The sequence below is a fragment of the Oryza sativa genome, chromosome 12 (genome assembly GCF_034140825.1).
Source record: "Oryza sativa Japonica Group chromosome 12, ASM3414082v1".
Classification (NCBI taxonomy): Eukaryota; Viridiplantae; Streptophyta; class Magnoliopsida; order Poales; family Poaceae; genus Oryza; species Oryza sativa.
The window spans coordinates 14,862,531-14,885,636 of NC_089046.1; the positions used below are offsets into that span (position 1 = coordinate 14,862,531).

Here is a 23,106-nt window from a genome sequence, read left to right on the forward strand (position 1 = left end):
TATCTATCTATACCTCTCTCTCTATATATATATATATATATATAACATATTTAACTAAAAACTTTTTATATGTAATAATAATAACAATAACAATAATATATATATATATATATATATATTAATTATACACTTTTCAGGAGCTTTAATAATAATAATTATTATTATTGTTATTATTATTACATATAAAAAGTTTTTAGTTAAATATGTTGGTTATTTATAGCGGCTTAGGATAAAAAAGATTTCATTTCATTTATAACTTTCAAATTATTAATTTTAGAATTAAATTAATAGGGAGCTATTAATTTATGAAACTCATATTTATGAATTCAAAATTATTTACGACCTATAGGGTTTAGGTTGAAAACAAGACTCAATGCTATCAATTACAATTTGCAATTATCAGTTTAGAATTTTAAATCAAATTAATTTTATATTATAAATCATTTTGATCTTTCTTCTAGTCGAACTTATTTATGTTTAATCAAGATTATAAATACTTCGTATATCTATTAATTCTAAGTTCTAGAAAAAACAAATCATGATAGTCCTTAGTTTTGCCTATCCTTACCTTGCCTCTCTCCCCTCTCTGTTGCGATGCGGTGGTGGATCGGGTGAGGGAGGCGGTTGCTGATCCGACTTGTTGTGTCACGTCCTGTTCTTTAAATTTTTAAATTTGCCTAATTTTAGAAATTCAAATTCGTGTTTATTCATGTAAAATAGCTTAAAGAAAACTTCATAAAAATGGCCTAATTACTAAATAAATTAATTAATGCCGTGCTAGTATTCTTTCTTTTGTTAATTGGAGTTATTTGACTAAAATTTCACATTCGAGAACAATTACTCAACGATTCCAAATCCTCCAAAATTTGAAATTTCCAGAGAAATCCTGTTCCTCATCTTTCCTTCCTGCTTCCTCCCAATACGTCCTGTTCTTCTGTTGTTCTTTCATTCTCCTCCCCCCTCCCCCCCCCCCCGACACACACATGTTAATTCTATCGGTTAGGCTGATTTGATGGGGCCTCACCGAAATGCTGAAATTTCGAAAATTTCGGTCCGAAATTTTCAAAATTTTGAACAAAATTTAGTTGAATTTGAACAAATATTACCAAAATTTATGAAAAAATTTAAAATTTCGGCCGAAGTAATATCGTATCGGAGGGGGTCCGAACTTTCCAACCCTGGACACACACATACGAAACATTTCTATTTCGGACCAGCTATTCTTTTATTTCCCATCACTAATGTCTTCCTCTCCCCGTCAATTTCACATTTTCACTCCTTCAACATCAAAAATTGAATCATAATAATCACCCAAGTCCGTTTTCAAATTCAAAGCCACCATGCGACCCACCTTGACGCACGCTGCCGCCTGCCACAAACCAAAGCACCACGTTGTTTCTTTTCGTCCTCAAGTTACGTCGGTTTCTGCTTTGTCATGAAGTTCCTTGCATCAATCCCCACTAATCTCTCTTCCTCTCCCTCATAATTCTCTCTCTTCAAATACCAGATCGAAACTGAATAAACTTGATGAGCTTTTATCCGTTTTTCCAATTCCTATGAGGCTATGACCCCTCCTCTTTCGGCTGTCCACCTCCCTCGCCATGTATAAATACCGGTGCTGTCGCTCTTTTGTTTCCTTTCACGTAGGTTGGTGAGTAGGGGTGTAAGTGGGTAAACCGTGAACCCGCTTATATATCAAAATAAACTGGTTCGTGTTTTATTTGATCGTAAGTGTGTTTCGCAGGTTAGCTACTTACACCCTTATAGATCGGTGAGCACCAACGCTAGTCTGCCATTGCCGTTCACTGGTCTAGTCCACATTGTGTCGTCTTCTCGTTGGGAGCTCCCTCAACTGCGGGTGAGTGGTGCCCTCAGCGTCGTCATTGGGTGGCGAGCTTCACCGCATGATCGCCATTGCATTTCTTGCGCCACCACCATCTACGAGAGCTCGTGCTCCTTTGCCGTCTTCTCAATCCTTCCCTTCGCTAGGAGACGTCGTTGTTGCCATTTCTTGGCAGCAGAACACCTGTCTATACTATGTCCTACACCCAGGGATATTTTACTTCCCTTGGGTTGCTTTAGCAGCTCTAGGGAACAGTTTAAAACTCTAGGGGATCGATCCATGGAATTCTCGTATAGACATAGGACCAATTTACCATAAACCCCACTGGGTTTTTGGTAGTAGTGTAGTAGGAATCAAATCTAACCATCCATTGCTATGGGTTTGCTATCGTTTGTTTAATGCCAAGATTTATTGATGAGATGAATCAAATCTATACAAGCTTATACTTTCAACACGAACTATCCATGGGTAACCATGCATCAGTTCATGCATCAGCATCAGTAGCTAGGCTTGCAGCTAGCAGCCGCAGCGCTGCTGAACGAGGGTACACTTGCCGGCGGGGTCGCAGTTGAAGGTGGAGCTACAGCTAGTGAGCTCGCAGTTGCTCGGGTTCGTCTTCGAGCAGCACCGGCACTGCAGGCACAACGGCGCCGCCAACGTCCCTACTACGCCGCCGCCACCGATGGCCACCACCACCGGCTTCGCCGGCTTCGTCGGCACCATGTCGTCCGCCACCTGGGCATCCAGCGCCCATGCTAGTTGATTGATACACGCACACACACCGTGGTAAATTAAATGTGTAATCCGTCAAGAATTACATTACAAGTTCAGAGATGAATCCAGATCGAGCTTAGAATATATACCTTGGGATTGCACGGCGACGACGATGAGGAGGAGGACGGGGGACGAAGCTCGAGAGAGGGGAGGTCATGCTCCTGCAGTAGTTCGCCATTGCTGATTCGATGGATATTACGCTGTTGAATGATGTAAATTTGGAAATGGGAATGGTTGAGGAGACCGAGTGGCGAGTGACGACGAGATATACTCGTTTATATAAGCGAGGAGGCGTTTGCATGCCAAGGCAAGAATTCATTTCCTGCTAACGTTGATATGCATAAATTTAGAGGGGCGTTTAATAGATTAATTCTATCCTAATTTGAGCAAAACGCTACTTCATCGAATTCATGAAGCTCTGCGAAATGTATCGATTGGAGCTCATTGTAGATAGACGATTTTCAAATGGACCATCAAAGCTCTGCTAAATGTATAGATTCCGTGCCTAAGTGCTTATCTCGAACAGTTTCCATACCAGCTTTCTTCTTGTTCTGATCACTTCTCTCTTTGGAGATATGCAATTAGTTCCTTCCATATTGCAAAACCTTATCCATTTCTTTAGAGGAAGAAACTTACTTTCTTGACGATTCAAAACGAGCTAGATGGAGGTGGGGGCTAATCGAAGCCCTTAATTACAACTTGGGCCTAAGTTGTCAAACATAGGGACATATTGAAGGGAAAAGAATCCATTTTGTTTCCCCCAACCATAGGCCCGGCTTGTTCACATCTCTTACCCGCAAAACCAGATAGAAAGCCTCGCTCGCCTATCAATACTGGATTGTTTTGTCTTATCGAGCAGTTTGCATGTATGTTTCGTCCTACAAAGTGCCCACATGCATGGCACATTGACTTGATTTTTGACCGATGTGACGACTACATGGCAGTTCTAAGGAAAAAGTAAAAAATATATAGCTAGACCCATGTAAGGCCCATATGTCAGTGACCACCATCTGTCTCCCATTCCCCCCTCTCCTATTAATTACTGGACTAATGCGGTGGTGAATTGAGGAAGGGAGGAGGTTGCTCGTCCAAGGGTTGTGTCACATCCCTTTTTCAAATTTGCCTAATTTTGAAAATTCACATTCATATTTATTCGCTTAAATTTTTTTAATGGAAACTTCATAAATGAAATATGGTTTAATTTGACTAAATCAATCCTCCTCTATCTTTTCTCCTAATAAATCTCCAAAAATCTCAAAGGGAATCCCACTGATTTTGTCGCTGTTCCATCTTGGTCAACTCGAGATAAACCCTAGTTTCTTCGCTGCCTCTAGCTATCAAATCCCCACCGGTCACTTCCTCCTTGGCTAATAAATAGCATCCCCTTGTCCGAGCTCGTCCCATACCCCAGCCGCCTTCCCGCATGCTCATTCTCTCTCCTCCACCATCGGCGCCGCTCCGGCCGAGCAGTATCATTGCCCCGGTAATCGTCAGTCAATGCCACCTCCTCCTTCGGCACTGCAGCAGCCGTGCGACCGGCCTCCACTTCCCGGAAGACTAAGACCACCGAAAGTTCCAAGTGCTCCTACTGCCCGTCGTCTCTAGCCGAGCTGCGCCGATGATCCCCGCCGAAGCCGCCATCGGCATCTGAAGGACACAGGGAAACTCGGTCACCACCTCTTCTTTCTCAAGTCTTGTTAGAGCACTGTCATTGTCGTTGACCCTTGAAGCCCGTCGCTGGCCACCGTTCATCCTCATCAGTGGTTGCCAAAGTGTTGTTAAGTGTCGCCTCACCATTCCTTGTCCATTGGTGTCCTCAGTGTCTCGCTCCTTTGTTCGCCGTGTGCCGCTGCTCCTGGGTCTGCCTTTGTTGATCCAACATGGTTGCCACATCAGCATTTTATCAGCTAATCCGTCCTCTGTGGCTGCCACCCAGGCTCCACGTGGCACCTCTCTGCATCACTAGATCAGAATTGATCTGAATAGTCAGATTATTTCGGTCAACAGTGGCCAATTTATCTTAGGCATCCATCTCTATGGACCATAGTGGACCTCCTCTATGGACTAGATCCATGGTAGACCCATTGCATCCTCTCTATGACATGCGGGTCCCTCTTGTCAGTGACCTTAGCCTATCCTCTCTATATGGCATGCAATAAACAGTTTAATTGTTTTCTATCTCTTCTTCTTCTTCTTCTTCTTCACAAACATGATACATTCCTCATTCCTCATTCATCATATCCAACGATCAATATTCATCTATAACAGATCGAATGGGTGAGATTGTGTCACACCCAGAAATTCTCGAACCAGAATTTCTAAGCTGAATGTGCATTAAATCCTTGTCCAGGACCAGCCAGGGTACACAAACGACAATTGTTGACATACAGACCCACGTCTTACAAAAATATAAAAGATTATAAATGCAGCGGGAAAGATAAAAGTGAGCTAAACCAGGAAGCTTGACTTCAGCAGCGGGCGACTCCACTCCACAGGCAAACCTTGACGGCAGCGACGAAACCAACCTCTCTGAGACGGCTCCAACTGAGAAGAACTTCAACTCTAGTGTGGGGGAAAAGAGAGCAAGACTGAGTACTACCCACTGTACTCAGCAAGTCATACCGGAAGAGGAGGTATGATGCAGGATATAACCAAAGGAAGCTAGGGGTTCTTTTGCATAAAGCAGGCATTTCAAAGCAGTAGTTGGAAGCAGTAAAACAGCTGTAGTAATTAATCAATATTAACCAATCATTGTCCAACGCTACACCACGTTGCAACAGGCCCAACCAACCACCTGAACTACACCAGTTCATTAAGCTAAACTAGGGGTGAGACTAATCACGGTGAATCTGGTTGATCGCCCATAACCGCGGGCACGGCTATTCGAATAGTTTTACTCTGGCCAGAGGTGTACAATTGTACCCACAAGACACGATTCCACACATGTCGCCATGCCCCGAAGTATCACCATGATACTGCAAAGGGGGAAATCGTGACAAGACCCTCCACATAACCCTCCCCTAACCATCCACACCACGCTAAGGTTTCACCCCCACCCCTCAAAAGGCAGTGGGCGGTCCCCTCTTGCGCCGCGGTGAATCCGGCAGCTGGACAACCGAACACCTCGGCCGACCCAATTCCATCACGCCCATTCTCGCCACCGGTGCCTAGGAAAGGGTCGAGCTATACTTCAGATCAAGCAGTTACCCACTCCCGCTTGTGGTAAGCACGGTAAGTCTCCCAGGGTTTCCCGTGAACCGGTCCTTAACTGCCATGGGTGCGACCAGCAAAACCATGCACTCACAGCCCGCCATTTAGAATATTTTAATTAACTGACACCCTTGCGGTGGCACCAATCTAAAGCTATGCCAATAGTCAGAGTCTATGTAATAATGTGATCCCCATTTGTGTACTAGTTGAACTAAGCATGGCTAAGCATTTCCTAAGCCAACATCTAGTCATTTTGATACCCAAGTTATCAATGGCATAAGGTAACCAATATGTGGCTGAGGAATAGGACCCATCCCACATTACATTGTAAAAGAATGCAACATTTAATAGAAATGCGGGATATTTGTAAATTGGGTACAATATGATCAAACGTATTGCATGACTTGCCTTGCTCTCGAACTGATGAGACCTCAGCAACGTCTTCGAGAAACCGCGGATCGACGAAACGGCCAAAACCTATGCGACAAACAAAGCACACAAGCAAAACATGCTATAAGACTATAGAAACAGGAAACAAAACCATTTTTAATAGATTCTTTGCATTTTTCTTGATTTACTGAGACTTGAATGGACTTAAACGGAGCTCGGATGAATTACTTATGTATTTTAGAAGATAAATTGTGTTTTTACTAATAAAGAAAAAGTCCTTAATTAATTATTGCGCAATAATATCCAGGGCTGACGTCATCCAGGGGGCGCCGACAGGCGGGGCCCACGGGTCAGCGGCTCAAAGGGGAGAGGAAGGGGGCGCCGGCATATGGGCCCCACGGGCAGTGGCTCAAGGTGGCCGGTCTACCGTGGACCGGGACCACGCGGGTGGTCCACCGCCGGTCCACGGGACCGACGGTCCGGATCGGCCGGGAGGCCGATCGGACGGCACGGCGGCGGCTAGGCACGGCTCAGCTCGGCTTCATATCCGGCCGGCCGGCCATGGCAACCGGCGGCGACGCGCACGGTCGCCGGCGACGGCAATCGGCGGCGCGGGAAGCGACGGCAGACGGGGTACAGGACGGCGGCGTCGACCGAAGGCGACGGCAAGCGCGTGGAGAGAGGCGGCGCAAATGAGAGAGAGGGGAAGAGGGAGGAGGGGGGGATCCTCACCGGTGAGTATGGCGGCCGGAGCGGAGGATGAAGGTGGCGGCGACGACCTGGTGACGAGGAGGGGTGGACGGGCGGCGGCGGCACCTACGGAGGGAGTTGAGAAGGATTAGGAGTAGAGAGAGTGACCACGGCGGCCACCATTGTTGGCCGGAGACGAAGGAGAATGGATAGCTCACCGGCTCGCGAGGGAGATGGGGTTCCGGTGGGGTTCCGGTGACGCGAGGCGGTGGCCGAGATGGCCCACACGGCGGCGGAGCTAGCGGCGGCGGCGGCTTGGCGCGGCGGCGGCCCTAGTGGCGACGGCACGCGGCCGGTGATGGGCGGCGGCGGCGGAGCTCGGCGAGCGCGGCGCGACGGCTGTAGAGGGCGTGGGAGAGGACGGTGAATGGGGGAAATGAGAGAGAGAGCTCGAGTGAGGGTTTTTATGGGCGAGGGAGGGGCGGAAACGGCCGGGAAACCCCCCGATTTGGCCGGCGACGTGGGGGGAGAGAGAGAGAGAGAGTGGGGGGGGGGAATTCAAATCGAATCCCGCCCATTTGCGGGCGCGCGTGCGGGCAGGAATGGCGGGGAGGGCGGCGACGTGGGGACGTGGAGTGGGGGCGCGGCATGGAGCGGAGAAGGCGGCGGCGTGGACGGTTTCGGCGGCGGTTGCCGTCGTGGGGCGGGCGGCTGGAGGAAGGGGACGACCTGACAGGTGGGCCCCACCTGTCAGCGTCCCGGAGAGAGGGGAAAGGGGAACGGGCCGGCCCAAAGGAAGGAGGCCGAGCACGGGAGGGAGTGGGCCGACGGCCCAATAGAGAAAAAAGAAGGAAAAGAAAAAGAAAAAGAAGAAAGGATTTTTCCTGGGATTTAAAATTGCACTTTGGTGATTTTTAATTGGTTAAAATTATTTCCAAGGCTCTGAAAATTCCACTAAAAATCTTGTTAATGCATTGGAGCATGGGGAACAATTCCACCACGCTATTTCCGATTATTAATTGCATTTATTAATTATGGAATTAGCTCTAGGTTAATTAAGATAATTTCTTCAGACGATTTATTTAACAAATATTTACAGCAAGGAAAAAGGGGGAAACTTCTGGGCGTGACAGATTGCCTCCCCTTCCCCCACCGCATTTCTCCCCTTCGCTTGCCAAATCCCACGCCCCACCCACACTCTCTGCCCTGCCTAACCCCTAATCAATAGGAAAAAAATGTTGCCTTAGCTCATCACCATCTCGCACATGCATTTATTTATAAATAAATAAATATAATATAATACGGTTTTTTTTGTTACGAGGTTCATCTTAAACCTACATTCTTAAAGCATTTGTAGGATCGAATAGCAAGAACTAAACTAGCCGAAAATCTAAACTTTTAATGGAATTAAAAGTTACCCTAGAATCCGATGTAGATCGGTCTGGCCGGGGTTGATCCGCCGGTCTGACCGCGCCTATGCCGCTGGTCTAACCGGTGTTGATCTCCCAGCCGAACCGCCCTGCGATCGCCTCTGCCTCCTGTCGCTGCCGCCGGTCTGACCGACACGTTCCTGTCGGTCTAATCGGTGCGATGCCGTTGTTGACGGTCATTATAGACTAGTTTCGACCGTCAATATGCTTGCAATGCATATTTATTTTAGAATAATATATTTCCACTTGTACTTGGAGTATTATTTGTTTGCAGAGATTAGCACATAAATGAATAAGAAATGAAGTAAAACTCACTCCTAAGCAAGCTCAAGGCAATATCTTGGCGAGGAATAAATATACACTTCGAGTGATTGAGAGAATCATTTGAGGAACTTGGATTTTATTTGCAAAATCATTTGAAAAATTTTGGAATAAGAGTTAAGCAAAGAATGAGAGAATGATACTCTATGATCTGTTCTGTCTCCAACCACTCAAGGCGACTGTTGGTATTTGTTAACGACATTACTAGAAGTGTAATTCCTAGCAATAACGTAGAAATACTCATGGTATATTATGGTTACATAATTCATCCGCAAGCGCATGGATATATCATTGTAGCATTTCACCCAAGAGTATTCCAAGAGTATCGTATTTGTTTAATCCCGTGGAAAGATTATAATAGAGAGAACTATACTAATATCTTATATTTTACTTGTAATAATCAAAGTCTAAGCAGTGGTTAAGATAATGGATAGGGTAGAGTGACACACAACAAGAGTAGAAAGAATCTATTCCTACACTTCTAATATACATACACATTATATACACATCCTAGTTATACGATTACTTAGCTAATACCCTCTTTCCAACGCCCTCCTAGTGCTTCGAGAAGCTAGCACTGATTGCCGAGTTTCTTACGATAACCCGTCATAATCATCCAACCGGGGCTAAACACGGAGGAGTACCCTCCGCAGGAAAGTAACTTAGGATTATATATACACGTGGAGGAATACTCATACTGAGCTGTCACCATTAGCAGCCCACCTCGACAAATTCGCATTATATAACCCCAAATAATAATATCCAGCAATCTAAACACCACGCTTAACTTACCAAATACTACTATAATATCATCGTCATGACATAGAATAATCGTATACACGATCATTATACCCACACCATTGCATTTCCCAGATAAGCTAGCATCATAATCAATATAATTTGGATATATAATAAAGTTGGTATTCATATACAATACCAAAGTATTATAAAGAAGAATATTCTATTAAAAGTACAAGTCTTACAAAAGAGAGTAGAGCTACTAGAACCATACCTGAATCCTTCCGAAGACTTCTAGGACTAAGACTCTTATTCTATTCCTACTCCACTAACTTTAGAACACTAGTAAACTAGAGAGAGAGCTTGATTCTTCTTGCTTGAGGTGTGTGTTGGAGGAAGTGAGGTGAATGCCTTTTATAGCTGAGTTATGACGGTTGGAAAGGTCGTTAATACCCTCCAACCGTCATAGGGAGTCCATCTGAGCCGTCTAGTCAAAACCTGAATCGATTGGCGCTACGGCTGGTTAGGTTCGGCCGAACCCAGGGGTGGCCCAACCGGCCCACAATTTGGTCGATGGCCTCCTTTTCTGTTCCTCACTTCAGACTCGTGAATTTTGGCTCAGTTGGTCATGTCATTTCTGAGTTCTTGGCCCATCCATCCATATGTTTGATTCTCGATAACGTCCGATTGAATGATCGTCAAATTATTGTCGATTCTCCTCCATTTTATGTTTATTCTCTACAAAAGGTTTGAAAGCCTAGTGCTAGTGGAAAATATCTTATTCTAACACAAATACGCATTGCAAGCATAACTAGTTCTCCTTTATTTTAGTAATATTGACGGGCGAAATTGATCGATAGCGACCGTCAACAGTGACGAGAAGCATGTGTTCCACGGGGATTGGGCTTATGGGTAAGCCACCGTGCCTACTTACTAATATGAGAGAGAGTACTCAAACTTTGCACTTGTACATTTGAGATATACATCATGGTAGAAACTCCTGATCAACAACCAAGTTTATTTTTCCGAGTCATTTACTCGGGACAAGCAAAGTTTCAAGCTTGGGCGGATTTGTTGACGATCGTTATAGACCAGTTTCGATCGTCAATATAACTAAAAATAAAGGAGAACTAGCTATGCTTGCAATGCATATTTATTTTAGAATAATTTATTTCCACTTGTACTTAGAGTATTATTTGTTTGCAGAGATTAGCACATAAATGAAGAAGAAATGAAGAAAAACTCACTCCTAAGCAAGCTCAAGGATAAAGGGGCCCACATGTCAGGTGCAACCATCCTAGATACCGCCATAACTATCATAAACGCCATGAGGACTTACCTGTCAACCCCTCTACCAAATCTGGAGGTCTACTGGGCCGGCCCAGGTTCGGCCGAACCCTGACAGTGGCCGTTCAGTTCGTCCCTCCACGTGGACGCTTCAGATGCACTCCCAATGACTATTGCGGGGCATTTCTGACAATTTCAACTGCCATAACCGTCATTGGGAGGCTATATAAAGGGGTCACTTCTTCATTCCATCACACACTCAAGCAAGAAGCTTTGATCTCTATCTCAAGTTTAGTTTAGTGCTCTAGTGCTAAGTGGAATAGAATAGGATAGTTCTCGGAGTCCTCGAGTCTTCAGAAGATTTCGGTATGACTCTAGTAGTTTTTCTTTCTTATTTTGTAAGACTTCCAGAATTAATAGAATATTCTTCTTTATATACCTTTGGTACTTTACTTTATCTGAGTACTGGTTTTACATTGTATTTGTGTTGATATAGTTGTGTGACTAGCCTACCAGAGAGGTGCAATGGTGTGGGTTTAATGTTCATGCAAATGATTGCTCTATATTATTCTAGAGGATACAGAGTAATATTTGACAATATAAGCATGGTGCTTAGATTATTATATATCATTAATTGGGCATATATGATGCGGGACAGTAGAAGTGGGATGCTGATGGTGACAGCTCAGTACGGGCATTCCTCTACGTTAATATATATTCCTAAGACAATTTTCTGGGGAGGTTACTGCTCCGTATTTAGCCCCAGTTGGACGGCCATGACAGGTTGTCGTAAGAAACTCGGCAACCCGGGGTGGTCTCTCGAAGCCCTAGGAGGGCACTGTTAGGGGGTATTGGTCAATAAAACTGTACACTAGCAAATGTAAACTAAAGTTGAGTGTATATTAGAAGTAAAGGAATGATTACTTTTCTATTTCTTCTTCCACATTAGCCTAGAATTATTTAAATGAAAGAATCTAAGTCCTTCTGCTTCGTGTCACTCTACCATATAATTAAAGTAACCCATGTTTAGACTTTGATATATATATATATATATATATATATATATATATATATATATATATATGTAATATATATAAGTTATTAGCAGATTTCTCTTTCTTATAAATCTTCCATTGGGATTAAACAAATACGATACCTTGGAATACTTCCGGGTGAAATGCTACAATAGTATATCCGTGCGCTTGCGGATTACTTCTGTAACCATAAATATACCAGGGCCATTTCCACACCATTGCTGGGAATTCATATTTCTAGTAATGTCGTTAAGAAATACCAATAGCTGTCAGTCTGACCGTCGGTGTCCCGCCGGTTGGACCGCCGAACCCGAGCAAACACAAATCGAAGATCTCTCTCAAAATAGATTGAAACTTTATTACTTCTCTCCGTGTTTACAAAGTGCAACAACAACACTCTTCACGAAAATCTCGACTACACTCGAAACCCTAACTTTTCTCTCAACTCAACTCTCTCAAAAACGATACCAAGAGGACACACCCTCCCTCTCTTTATATACCTGAGATAGGTAGCCTAAAGCCACGAACCAACCTTGTACTAGAAGTCCTAATCCCATAGAAAACCTTCCCGTATAAGAAATAAACTTTACATACTCCAATTATACCAAATTTGGACTATTTTCAAATTCGACTCCACATCCCATACGCACACAATATCTCCATCGTATGCCATATGGAATCTTCACCAACCACGTGCATTGATCTTTAGTCTAAGCATCCTGCATGATATCCTGATCGTCCGGACGTCATCTTCTCCCAAGTTGACTCCCGATCCATCACCGGCAACACTCACCCGAGGCATCAAAACCACCTATACATGCATCAACCAAGAAACCATATTCGAGCACAAGTTCTCACCAACCTGACTCATTGTTAGCAAACAACAGTATTGCATATTCATAGTACCCATCTAGAAGTGATAAACATGAATTATCCACGGATATCCAGCGAAACAATCCGAAACCGAAACCGACACAGAGTTGGCTGGTCAGACCGTGGGCTGGCCGGTCTGACTGCACGCATAGCTCCGATCTGACCGGTCCAAACAGTCAGCAGCAGTTCCTGTTCATCACCTACAAATCAATCATCTCCAAAACCACTTCGCTAATAATCTTCAAATATCAAAACCAATAATATCAAATGCCAATTGTTCATCTCAGAATAAGGACCAGACACACTTTGATTTTACAGCATTGATTACAATGCTCATCCCCAACTAGGACATTTCACCAGTTAGGCTGCCAGGAAGTCATTCCTTCGCCTATGCTATAGTCCCTATGCACTTACGTTAGGTGTTGCCTCTTTATTTATCGGAGTGCTTATGATATGAGTCCGAATATAATTCTATTCTAACATTTATGAAAACTACAAGTCCTGCTCATCGACTACATTCACATATTCATCTCAAACTCAACATGTTTTCTTCCTACATCTCATGGAATAGGTTCTCCGAGGCAATGCATTCAGGAAGTAAAAGCCTCTCAGCTTGATGTTGTCATTGGATCCAACCACGAAAGCTATCTTGTTACAATGACATCATTGACCACATGTAATAGGCAGGGGCAAAGCTAGGTAGGAGGGGGGAGGGTGCCCAGGAACCAGTTAAGAAAAATTTTTTAGCTACAATTCATCTATGTTCACAATATGTCCACCGGTACCCCCTCAATTCAAACTCGAGACTCGCTCCGGTGCTTTCTACTTGGAGTAGAAATTAATCCGTGCCATTGATCGTATTTAATCGTAGGGTTGAGATCTAGTTCTACTCCCACCCGATTTTATTGGAGAAGAAATGTGGAGGGCTATATTTGTCCAGCGATAATAATTCACGTAGGGGTATTATCGTAAACTGTCATTATCTAACTGTTCACCCTCTCCCTATCCTATCCTAATCGATGCCATTCCCCTCCATTTGCCGTCGAAGACGAAGGCCAGCGTGCTTATCGTCTGCGAGCCAACGACGAACTGATTGATTTGGAGACAATCGTCAGATATGTTCATGAGAAAAATGTTTACTAATATCTGAAGATTAATCTGTTCTTGCTTATGATGACCATCGTACCGGAACGCCTTTGTGGATGGTGCTGATGACGGCGGCATCGCTGGTGAAAACGCCGGCGCCGAACCACATGCCGGTGGCGAGGAAGGCCGTCAGCCCGACGCCGAGGACGATGGCAAGTTGCAGCACGCGGGCGGTGGTCACCGCCACCTTGTAGTGATCCTTCTTTGCAAACGCGCTGGCAAGCAAGGCCTGAGGTTGATTGATCAATTTAAGCAAAGTTAATTAAGCAGCCATGCATATATCATCGGAATGTAGGCTAAGCTATGTAGGTAGGTAGCTAGCTAGCTCACCTGGCCGGCGAGGAGCGACGTGGCGAGCCAGACCTGGGCGCAGATCAGGAACGCCGCCATGGCCGTCGCGCCGTGGCGCGCCACCAGCGTCACGCAGAACGTCACGGCCACCACTCTCGTAAGGATATTAGGAGATTACTTACCTGTCCTTTAAAATATACGATCCAGATTAATTCTGCTCGGAGTAGAATACTTCAAGTATATTGCATCGGAGCATCACTCTTCAAACTCAGGTACTCATATTAGCTTAAACTTGATCTAAAATAGAGTAAAGCAAGCGAATGATACCCCTTCCCTTTTTGTTCCAGCTGCACCCCTGGTAATAGGAACCAACAAGTTCAGCTTGGGCAAGCCGTATCACGGATAGCAAAAAAGATACAAAGTGCTGGCTATGGCAGCTAGGGGAAGACGATGGGAGTTCTAAGATCCCTACTTTGCCCTTCTTGCTGGAGTATTTCCTGTTAGTAGATCGAAAGGTTGCAACACAGATCTCCAGCCACGACATGAAGGTCCAATTCTTCTGGTTGAGAGGGACAACACGATGGGAAGGAGGGTAGGTAATCCGTTCTTGCTGGCTCCGACTCAGACCACCGGTTGTCACCATCTTTGGTTACCATTTGCAGCAGGGAAGAAATAACAGCCCCAAAAACTTAACGAAGGGGTTAAAAGACATTAATGCTCGCAAGCGACAGGTTTGCTTGTATACAAAGCAAGATGTAGATGGAAAGGCAAAAAAATAAAAAAATAAAAAAAATTGACTGGTACTATACTAGTGGTGGCCCTGTCAGTTACTTCCAAGTTGCTGTCCTTTAGGTCTCTTCTACTAAAATGATGACAACAAATCTACGCAGCTGCCTGCTTTTGTCATTGTAATCTAATACTGATGCCTAATTGAATGTTCGTCGCAATCAGTTTCTAGGGAGGAAAAAAGGTTCCTGGTCAATTCGGTTGCTAAAAACTTAATTTATTAGGGCAGCGTAGTGTGTCAGCTGTCTTGTGGAAGTCCTGGACTTTTTACAGTCCTCTGCTTTTAACTGACAAAAATCCATTACTATCCTTCTGCTGTTATCTTTCAATAAACCAAGGGAATTTTAGTTTGTTCTAAAAATCAATTTTCCCTAGGCTACCCAGTCATCACTCAGCTCATGATGTATCAAAAAAAATCTCTATTATATTTGGAATTACTTTCGTGATTATGATATTATATTAGAGTCGTTTAGAATACCAAACTTTTTCCTACTAATTTTGTAGGCTTCTAACATAAGTTAACTTCAAATATAATCACTCTGTGAATATAGGTATTGTGCATATGAAAATGATCACATTTGAAGTAACAAAAATTTTACAATTTTAAACTTATGCAACAATTTTTCGATTTATGCTAAGAATGAAGTCATCAAAGTTACATCTTATTGACTTTTTACAGTCTAAAATGATACATATTTGTGACTCGAGGGAGTATATCATCATTGCTTAGGACTGTAAAACCACTCTGAATTAAAGCAAGACTTATGACATGCAGTCACGCACCCAAGTCTTTTGTGTCTCTTTCAGGCCAATATTGTTATGTGCCAGCTGCTGATAATATTATTGGTTCTCATCTTGACTTTTATCACCAGCTTAGATTCGTCAAAAGTTATGACATTCAACCACACACATCACACATCCGTTGGCTTCTTCCAAAGAGATTCCTACACCATCTGCTAAACACTTTCACCGATGGCAGAAGCAATCTTCTCGGCAATTGTTGGCGATGTGATCGGCAGAGTGATATCCCTTGTTGTCAGTAATTTCAATGGAGATCACAGCACTGAAGTCAAGTTACAGAGGATATGCCGCATGCTGATCAAGATCCATAGCGTAGTTGAGGAGGCCAAAGGGAGGCAGATCACCAACCATGGCACCCTCGAGTGGCTCTCGGAGCTCATCGATGGCGCATACCAAGGCCGTTACTTGCTCGACACGATCGGATGCGGGGAGCCTGATCTTGATGACAAGAATCGCGATGAGGTAGATCCCAAGCCTTTCTCCTTGTCCAAGTTCAATCCTGCAAAGCGTGTGCGCGTCGCGGCTTTCACCGTGAGGAACATACTGTCTCGCCACGACATCGGTGTTGATGAGATTGATAGGGTGGTTGAGAGCTTGCAGAGCATGTGTGGTGATCTCAAGGAGTTCATGATGCTCCTTCAGGCCTGCCAGCCGATTCATCGGCCTCTAGCTACCAACATCTTCATCGAGGGGCAGATGTTCGGCCGACATGTCAAAAAGGAGATGATCATCAACTTCTTGCTGCATGAGGATGATCTACCAAGAGGAAAACTTGGTGTTCTTCCGATTCTAGGCGATATCGGGGTCGGGAAGACCACCCTAGTACAGCATGCCTGTGATGATGCTAGGGTGCGCAGCCACTTCACAACAATCTTGCTGTTCAATTTCTCACACACCTACAAGATGGAGATGTGTGAACCAAAGCCTGTTCTACGGCCTAAACATGTCATCGGAGATGTTGGAAATTCAGATGATCCACTACATGAACTGGAGCAGAGTTTCTTCAACAAGAGGTTCTTGATTGTTTTCGAGGATGTTGACATACACAAGAAGAACATGCTTGAGGAGCTCCTGAAAAGCCTGAGTTGTGGCAAACAAGGTAGCAAGATCATAGTCACAACCAGCAACAAGCATGTCACTACAATTGGAACAGTGCAGCCTATCAAACTGAAGTTTTTGCCCTGCCCAGAGTACTGGTTCTTCTTCAAAGCGCATGCCTTCGCCGGCACAGATGTCCAGGAGAACCCTAGGCTGGTGGCAGCAGGAAAATCGATCGCCGCGAAGCTGAACGGATCATTCTTCGGCGCAAAGATCATCGGGGCGATTCTGAAAGAAAATCCAGATCCTAAATTCTGGTGTACGGTTCTTCAGAGAGATATTGGGGGGCTGTCATTGTTGGGTGATGGACTTGGCTACATTGCTGATTTAGTGGAAATTTTGCTGCCAAGTCGCCTATCCGTGAAGGAGGTCTTCGTCTCCAAGAACTCATTGTCCTCTGAGACAGAGTTGGCTAGGCTGCAGGGTCTGTGCTTGCCATGTCCTAGCTCTGCCCCTCTAGCCACTCATAGCAGTGAGCTCAGCTTAGCAAAAGCAACCAGCTATGAAAGAGTGTTGCTGTGCAAGGCAGTGTTGCCATTCTACTCCTTGTACTACACTGCTAAGTGTGCTGTGGACTCTGAGAACTGTTACTCAAAGTTTAGTGTTGTTTAGTTCATTTATAGGGTTGCATCTTATTGCCTAATTCAAAAATTTCTGTTTTGTTCCATGTTTGATGTAACCAGTGCTCTTCTCTTCTATACAAGTACTAATTGAACTTCACAGTTCTCTCTTTGTTGCATCTTGCAGACTTTTCGCATGACGCTTTTCTTTTATTCTTGCTATGCTGTTCGCCCTTTCTTGTCCATATATTTTATTTTTAATTATTTATATAGTTTTTGAGTAGATTACAATACTTTGGTAGTATTGCTCCTTTCATTTTGAGATGTTTAAGGGGTGCTCGGCTGCACTGGCTGCAATTGTAGCCGCAACTGCGCAGCTGCCACAGCCAAGGCCTCGCAGCAGGCCCCTTGGATGCAGAAAGCAATAATGGTTATACAAAGGACAATCATCTAGTACGTCACAGATGATTAGTGTACGAGTATCTGAAGAAAGATGAATTCATTTCATGCTATCCTCTACTTTGTAACAAAAATAGTCTATTTCTACCTTCCTACCGCCTATTCTCGCTCACAAATTGACAAATTTTATCCTTTAAATACCCCTTAATTTCCCTTTATTTACCACTGCGGTATTGCTGACATTTTGGTCTTTTACCCTCACTCTTATTTTGTTTACCAATGGCAAAAAAATTACGCTTTATGCGATAGAGGGAGAACTAAATTTGTACCATCAAAACTCAGAGTGGGACAAGTGAACATAACTGTCTCATAGTAGTTTCATTCTATTTTAAGTTTTAGACTACAAACAGTCACAGGGTGGATCTAGCATAGGAGCGACGGGAGCTCGAGCCTCCACTACTACTGACAATAGGATCATGGAAGCTCCTATGAAATTCTCACTAAAACTTTTTGTCATACATACATGTAAATGGGATTATATCTTTATCTAGTTTATTCAGACCACTAATTCTTCTTGATACGCTACTGAGCAGTCAAGTCAGATTATATGATTTTAACAGTTTACTTCACAGCAAAAGAATGGTAAGACCTTAAATCACTAATATGTCAAACAATATTGTTATATTAAGAATCGATATGAGTAAATAACATTGGTATATTTTTAATGAAAAAAATACTTTCATATAGCTAATATTTTTAATGATTATATACATATATGAACAGAAAAGATTTCAAAAGAAACGTGTGGATGACCGTGTTAATGCCATAAATGACAAGTAAAACAAAAGTAGTACACTGTAGCAGCTTATACTGTTTTACTTTTAATATAAAGTCACAGTAGGACATGTGGACGTACTATGCTTTGTTGTGTGCTTGGCAGAGTCGATGGACTGATGGCAACCTTTGCAGAAATGATGGTACACAAACAGGAATACGAAAAAAAATATAACAACATACCACAAAATAAATATCACATGAAAGATGTGTCCGCTGACTATCTATTTGTTCTGTCACAAAATATAATTTTTAGCAATAAACATAGACAAGCATATATCTAAATATATGGTTAAGTTACTATAGTTTGGGATGGGGTAGTACGAAGTTTCTACACACAATTGCAACATCGTCAATGTATCATCACCCGACCTGAATTTCATCAGCTGTCCTCTTCACCAGTTCTTACAGACCTGCAGCACCACCTTACAAGGTCGCTGGCCTCCACAGGATTAGCTTTCAAGCAAGCTACCCAACCATAAATATCCTGCATCCATCCATCCCATCTCTTCTCCAAGCTGCCACTCAAAATGAGACCAATTATCTGAATTTGCATCTCTCTCTCTCTCCCTTGATTTTACACAATTCCCCAAGTCAAGATCCGTCTCTTCTGCTGCTTTGCTTTATATACACCCCATTAGTCCACTCCACCACCCCATAGTATATTCTCTCCTCACTTAAACTAATCATCTCTCTCTCTCTCTCCCCCTCCAAATTGTCAATCTCATTTCTGAACTCATGTTCAGGTTTGACCTTGCAAAATAGCAGTAGCTACTATTCATCCAGGAATAGGAGTTGCAGGGGAGGCATGAGGCTGATTGGGAGAGGAAAGAGTTCCAAGGCCAAGAAGGGCTCTTCAACTCCATTGCAATCCAAGGAGAAGATTGCTGCAAATGTGGAGACTGTTGCTGTTGGTTCCAACAACAGGCAAGTGGCACCTGATGATAACATGCCCCTGGGAGAAGCTGGCTATGGTAAATGTCTTCTGTTCTTCTTACGTTTGTTCTGTTCTGATCTTGGAGTTCTTCGCATTCTTGTTATTGCAGTTGTTGTTGTCGTCATCGTCGTCGTTGTTGTTTGGCGAATCTTTATGATATGTTTGTGCTATTGCAATAGTTTCGGTGGCTTTAGTGATCTGTACTTGTGCTTTCGAGTTAGCGATCATACTGTATTGTTGTTATTGTGAAAAGGGTAATATCTTATTTTCAAAAAGTTGATTGAATGGCTTACAAATGGTTGCACTGTATTTTGATTCAGGTGTTTCTTATGTCAGATTTGCTTCTGTTGCTCGGACATATATAAAGTTAAAGCCCCGCCAGCTTGCTTGTTCAGTTCTATATCTAAGATGGTGCAAATTAACTCGAGTAGTAGTTTATCACAGTTCTACATCTAAGATACTCCAGTAATTAATTATCCCAGTGTCACTTTGAGCATGCTGAGGGACTTGAAATAATCATGTCCCAATTGTAGAATGTTTTTCTTTCCTTAAATATACTGGATTTTGTTTCACAAAAGAGAAGATAAGGCCATGACCACAATACGTTTTCAATCGATGTCATCTGTCAATTCCATTACAAAGTGGTTATGGCCAAATTCAATGTTTTAGTGGAAGATCTCTGAAATGACATATGATATGTAGATAAGTATCATTGAATTTTAATGATATCCAAATATATTATTAAGAATTAAGATGATAGTCAATGTATGCGTAAATCTGGAAACTAATTGCCCAGTTTAGTGCTATCTGTCTGGGTTGACACACTAGCCAATGATCAGCAAACCTGAAGCACAAGCTGCCAAGCACTTTATTTTCTTCCTGTTTAAGAGAAAGTATGATTATCTAGTTTCAGCAAAAACATGATCCAGTACTGATCGACAATCCACTACTTTTTCTGATTTTGGATTTTGAACTTTTGTTTGCACGCTTTCCAATCTTCGCGTTTCGTGCAAAAAAAATTATATAGAAAAAATTCAGAGAATATTTTTCTGAAACATTTTTCAACTTTATAGTAGTTAATTCATACATTTCTACCCTCAAATAGCTATCACAAAAATCAGATTATCTATCAATCCATCAATTTCGGCTATCACGAACATGGAAATCCCTTGCAAAATCCATTTTGACGATGGAAGTTCAGCTATCAGTTTTCCTGTGATTTGAGTGATTTTGACGATGGAAGTTCAGTTATCAGTTTTCCTGTGATTTGAGTGTTTCAGTACCAAAGTACGGACACGACATAATTAATGTAAACGCAGTTCGTTAAGAGAGATCATTCCATCCATGTCTTTCACACCAGAAATGATATGGTCCCCTGAAGAAATCAAGCACCGAAAAAAAATATAATCAGAGAGAGGTGATCAGTTGCTGACACTTCTCTGCATCTCTTGATGATTCTAGTTAGAGAGGGCAGGAAGCATGCACACATCCTTCCTTAGTGGCACACAATCCAGGTCCAATGGGCAGTTGAGCAGCTCATGTTTTGAACATTATTGTTCTTGGACTGATTCAATGCTGGTCACTGTTTAGTTCTCTGTAGCTTTCAGAGTATTAACTTCTTGATTGACCTGTGCAGCTAGCAGCAGAGATGAGGTTTTCTTTGAAGCTTGCCCTTGGTTAGAGTCTGACTGCGAGGATGAATTCTACAGTATCAATGGAGGTAACGAAAAATATTACATGTGTGAAAGAAAAAGTTAATTCAGAAACAGAACAGTTAGATTTTTGTCTATATCTAATCTTTGGTTTGATTCAGCTTCATCCTGATACATATTTTTCCATTCTAGGATTTACCCCAACCAAATATTTACTGCTGCATGTTTCAAATATCAATAGCATTTTATTGTTTGTGCGAGTCGTGGTATGTAGGGCTTTTAAATGAATTTTACTACGGAGGCATACTCAAACTTCAAAACTCGAATCTGACATTTCATTTGGGTTTTTGGATAAAACGACTGACTTGACAGAAATCAATTTACTGAAACGGTTGCTTTCATGGTTGCATGGAAATCAGGGTGTTACATTGCCTGAACATAACATTCAGATATTTATCCATATCTAGTCTTTGATTTGATTCAACTTCATCCCCCAACCAAATCTTCATTTCAGCCTGGTTCAAATATGAAATAACATTTCATTTTCATCTGATTTGTGCATCATCAGATGGCACCCCTGCAAGATCATTCAGAACGAACTCCAGCAACCATGCGATACAACCTGAACCTCGCAAGCTGCCCACACTGGGTGCCATCCTGAAGGCCGAGCCGCTGAGGCCGCCACCACCACCGCAGGAGACGCAGCCAACGCCGCCGTCGCCGGCGACGACAATGCGACTCGCCGACCTCCTCCGGGAGAGGCAAGAATCGTTCACCTGCTACGACGGCCCTGCCTGCGCCATCTCCCGGACGGGCTCCTCCTGCGGCGCCGGCAACGGCGAGCAGTGGAGCCATTGCTGCATTCCGAGCTTCGTCCCGCGTACCAGTGTGAGCTACGCGAAGGGGAGGAGGAAGCGCAGGTGAAGAAGCGATCGATCGAGAGAGTGTGCAAAGAAATCAAGTGGTTTTTGGGATGATAATTGTTCAGAATGTGCAGTGTCTCAGAGAGAGTCCACCTGCTTGTGTATTGTAACAACAACTACAGTACAACGACGTTAATTAGCCGCCCAAATCAAATGTATATATGTGATGTGACAGTGAGATACCTACCAAAATACTCCAAATAGGAAAGACCACCTCTTGGGTGCGATGTCAGGCAATCAGGCATGATGATCTCGATGCTGCTGTTGGGCTTAGTATGCACTGGGATCGATTTGGTGTCACATGGCATGGACAGGGGTAAGAATGTCCCAAAGTAAGATGAGTGATTTTATGATCCTCGAGGAGAACCTAAGAGGCATATCACATTTTCTATTTCTAGTCTAAAATTTGGATCCTTGTATGTATTAGAAGTTACCGAAATTCACTTTGGAAATTTCGGTACCTCTTGGTACCTCATGAAATTCCCTCTGAGATGTGGAGTTGCCAAACCAACAAGTGTGCGCAGGATTTAGTCCGAAAGAGTCCTTTAGTTTATCATTGTAAAAATAATCTTGAAAAGTTTTATAATTAAAGGTTTTTCTTTATAACATGGGTGGTGGCATGAGGAGGCATGGTAGTGACAATGCAGCATTTTACATGGGAATAGGAATAGGTACATTTTACCCTCCTCAATTATTGTATCTCTCTGCTAACACCCTTCAACTCCAAAACAGGGTATTCAACCCCTCTCAACGAAGAAACAGGTGGTTTTCACAGTATCGAAGTGGTTTCGTTTGTGCGGCAGTCAATGCCACTTCTTCCTCCTCTCCTCTCTGTTTCATCGAAATGGATAGAATTTGGATGGATAGTTATCATACTATATCCTAAACCATATTATTAAAGCAGATTCGGAGCGGGTGCGGATGCGAAATGGATTGTTCTGCATGTCGGAAAGGGTGTGAAGCCGGTGCGGACTTGGCTGGGAAACAGATTCAAATCATTAGATTTGGCATGTATATTAAACCAATATAACATTCAGTCATCAATTCAACATGCATCAAGACAATAATGATATAATATTTCACAAGCCC

At 43.2% G+C, this 23,106-nt stretch overlaps 3 protein-coding genes and 1 pseudogene across 5 annotated transcripts; 2 read left to right on the forward strand and 2 right to left on the reverse strand.

Moving 5' to 3' along the window:
* Positions 1 to 2,359: 2,359 nt before the first annotated feature.
* On the reverse strand, positions 2,360 to 2,795 carry LOC107279773 (uncharacterized; annotated as a pseudogene).
* A 9,256-nt stretch (positions 2,796 to 12,051) lies between these two features.
* LOC107277806 (protein DETOXIFICATION 42) lies at positions 12,052 to 14,640 on the reverse strand. Of its 3 annotated transcripts, XM_066306188.1 has the most exons (4): positions 14,355 to 14,640; positions 14,067 to 14,209; positions 13,777 to 13,965; positions 12,052 to 12,779 (listed from the first exon to the last, which is right to left on the reverse strand). In XM_066306188.1, the coding sequence occupies exons 2-4, from the start codon at positions 14,124 to 14,126 to the stop codon at positions 12,648 to 12,650; spliced, it is 381 nt and encodes a 126-aa protein (XP_066162285.1). In that variant the 5' UTR covers positions 14,127 to 14,209; positions 14,355 to 14,640; the 3' UTR covers positions 12,052 to 12,647. The 3 variants fall into 3 exon arrangements, with proteins under 3 accessions (XP_066162285.1, XP_066162284.1, XP_015618873.1); XM_066306187.1 differs by having other exon boundaries at positions 14,067 to 14,639; XM_015763387.3 differs by having other exon boundaries at positions 12,052 to 13,679; positions 14,067 to 14,614.
* A 942-nt stretch (positions 14,641 to 15,582) lies between these two features.
* On the forward strand, positions 15,583 to 17,451 carry LOC4352130 (disease resistance protein RGA2). Its single transcript, XM_015763079.3, has one exon. The coding sequence runs from the start codon at positions 15,786 to 15,788 to the stop codon at positions 17,322 to 17,324; it is 1,539 nt and encodes a 512-aa protein (XP_015618565.1). The 5' UTR covers positions 15,583 to 15,785; the 3' UTR covers positions 17,325 to 17,451.
* Positions 17,452 to 18,773: 1,322 nt separating this feature from the next.
* LOC4352131 (uncharacterized protein At3g27210) lies at positions 18,774 to 22,422 on the forward strand. The gene is made up of 3 exons (XM_066306492.1): positions 18,774 to 19,479; positions 21,079 to 21,162; positions 21,663 to 22,422. Exons 1-3 carry the CDS (start codon positions 19,314 to 19,316, stop codon positions 22,016 to 22,018), a joined length of 606 nt encoding a protein of 201 aa, XP_066162589.1. The 5' UTR covers positions 18,774 to 19,313; the 3' UTR covers positions 22,019 to 22,422.
* Positions 22,423 to 23,106: the final 684 nt, after the last annotated feature.

Coding starts and splice junctions, on each gene's coding strand:
- LOC107277806 (XM_066306188.1), bottom strand. CDS start 14,126: ATGGCGGCGTTCCTGATCTGCGCCCAGGTCTGGCTCGCCACGTCGCTC. Junction 13,966..14,066: donor CGTCGCTCCTCGCCGGCCAG/GTGAGCTAGCTA, acceptor AATCAACCTCAG/GCCTTGCTTGCCAGCGCGTT. Junction 12,780..13,776: donor CCATCCACAAAGGCGTTCCG/GTACGATGGTCA, acceptor GGTGATGAACAG/GAACTGCTGCTGACTGTTTG.
- LOC4352130 (XM_015763079.3), top strand. CDS start 15,786: ATGGCAGAAGCAATCTTCTCGGCAATTGTTGGCGATGTGATCGGCAGA.
- LOC4352131 (XM_066306492.1), top strand. CDS start 19,314: ATGAGGCTGATTGGGAGAGGAAAGAGTTCCAAGGCCAAGAAGGGCTCT. Junction 19,480..21,078: donor CCTGGGAGAAGCTGGCTATG/GTAAATGTCTTC, acceptor TGACCTGTGCAG/CTAGCAGCAGAGATGAGGTT. Junction 21,163..21,662: donor ATTCTACAGTATCAATGGAG/GTAACGAAAAAT, acceptor GTGCATCATCAG/ATGGCACCCCTGCAAGATCA.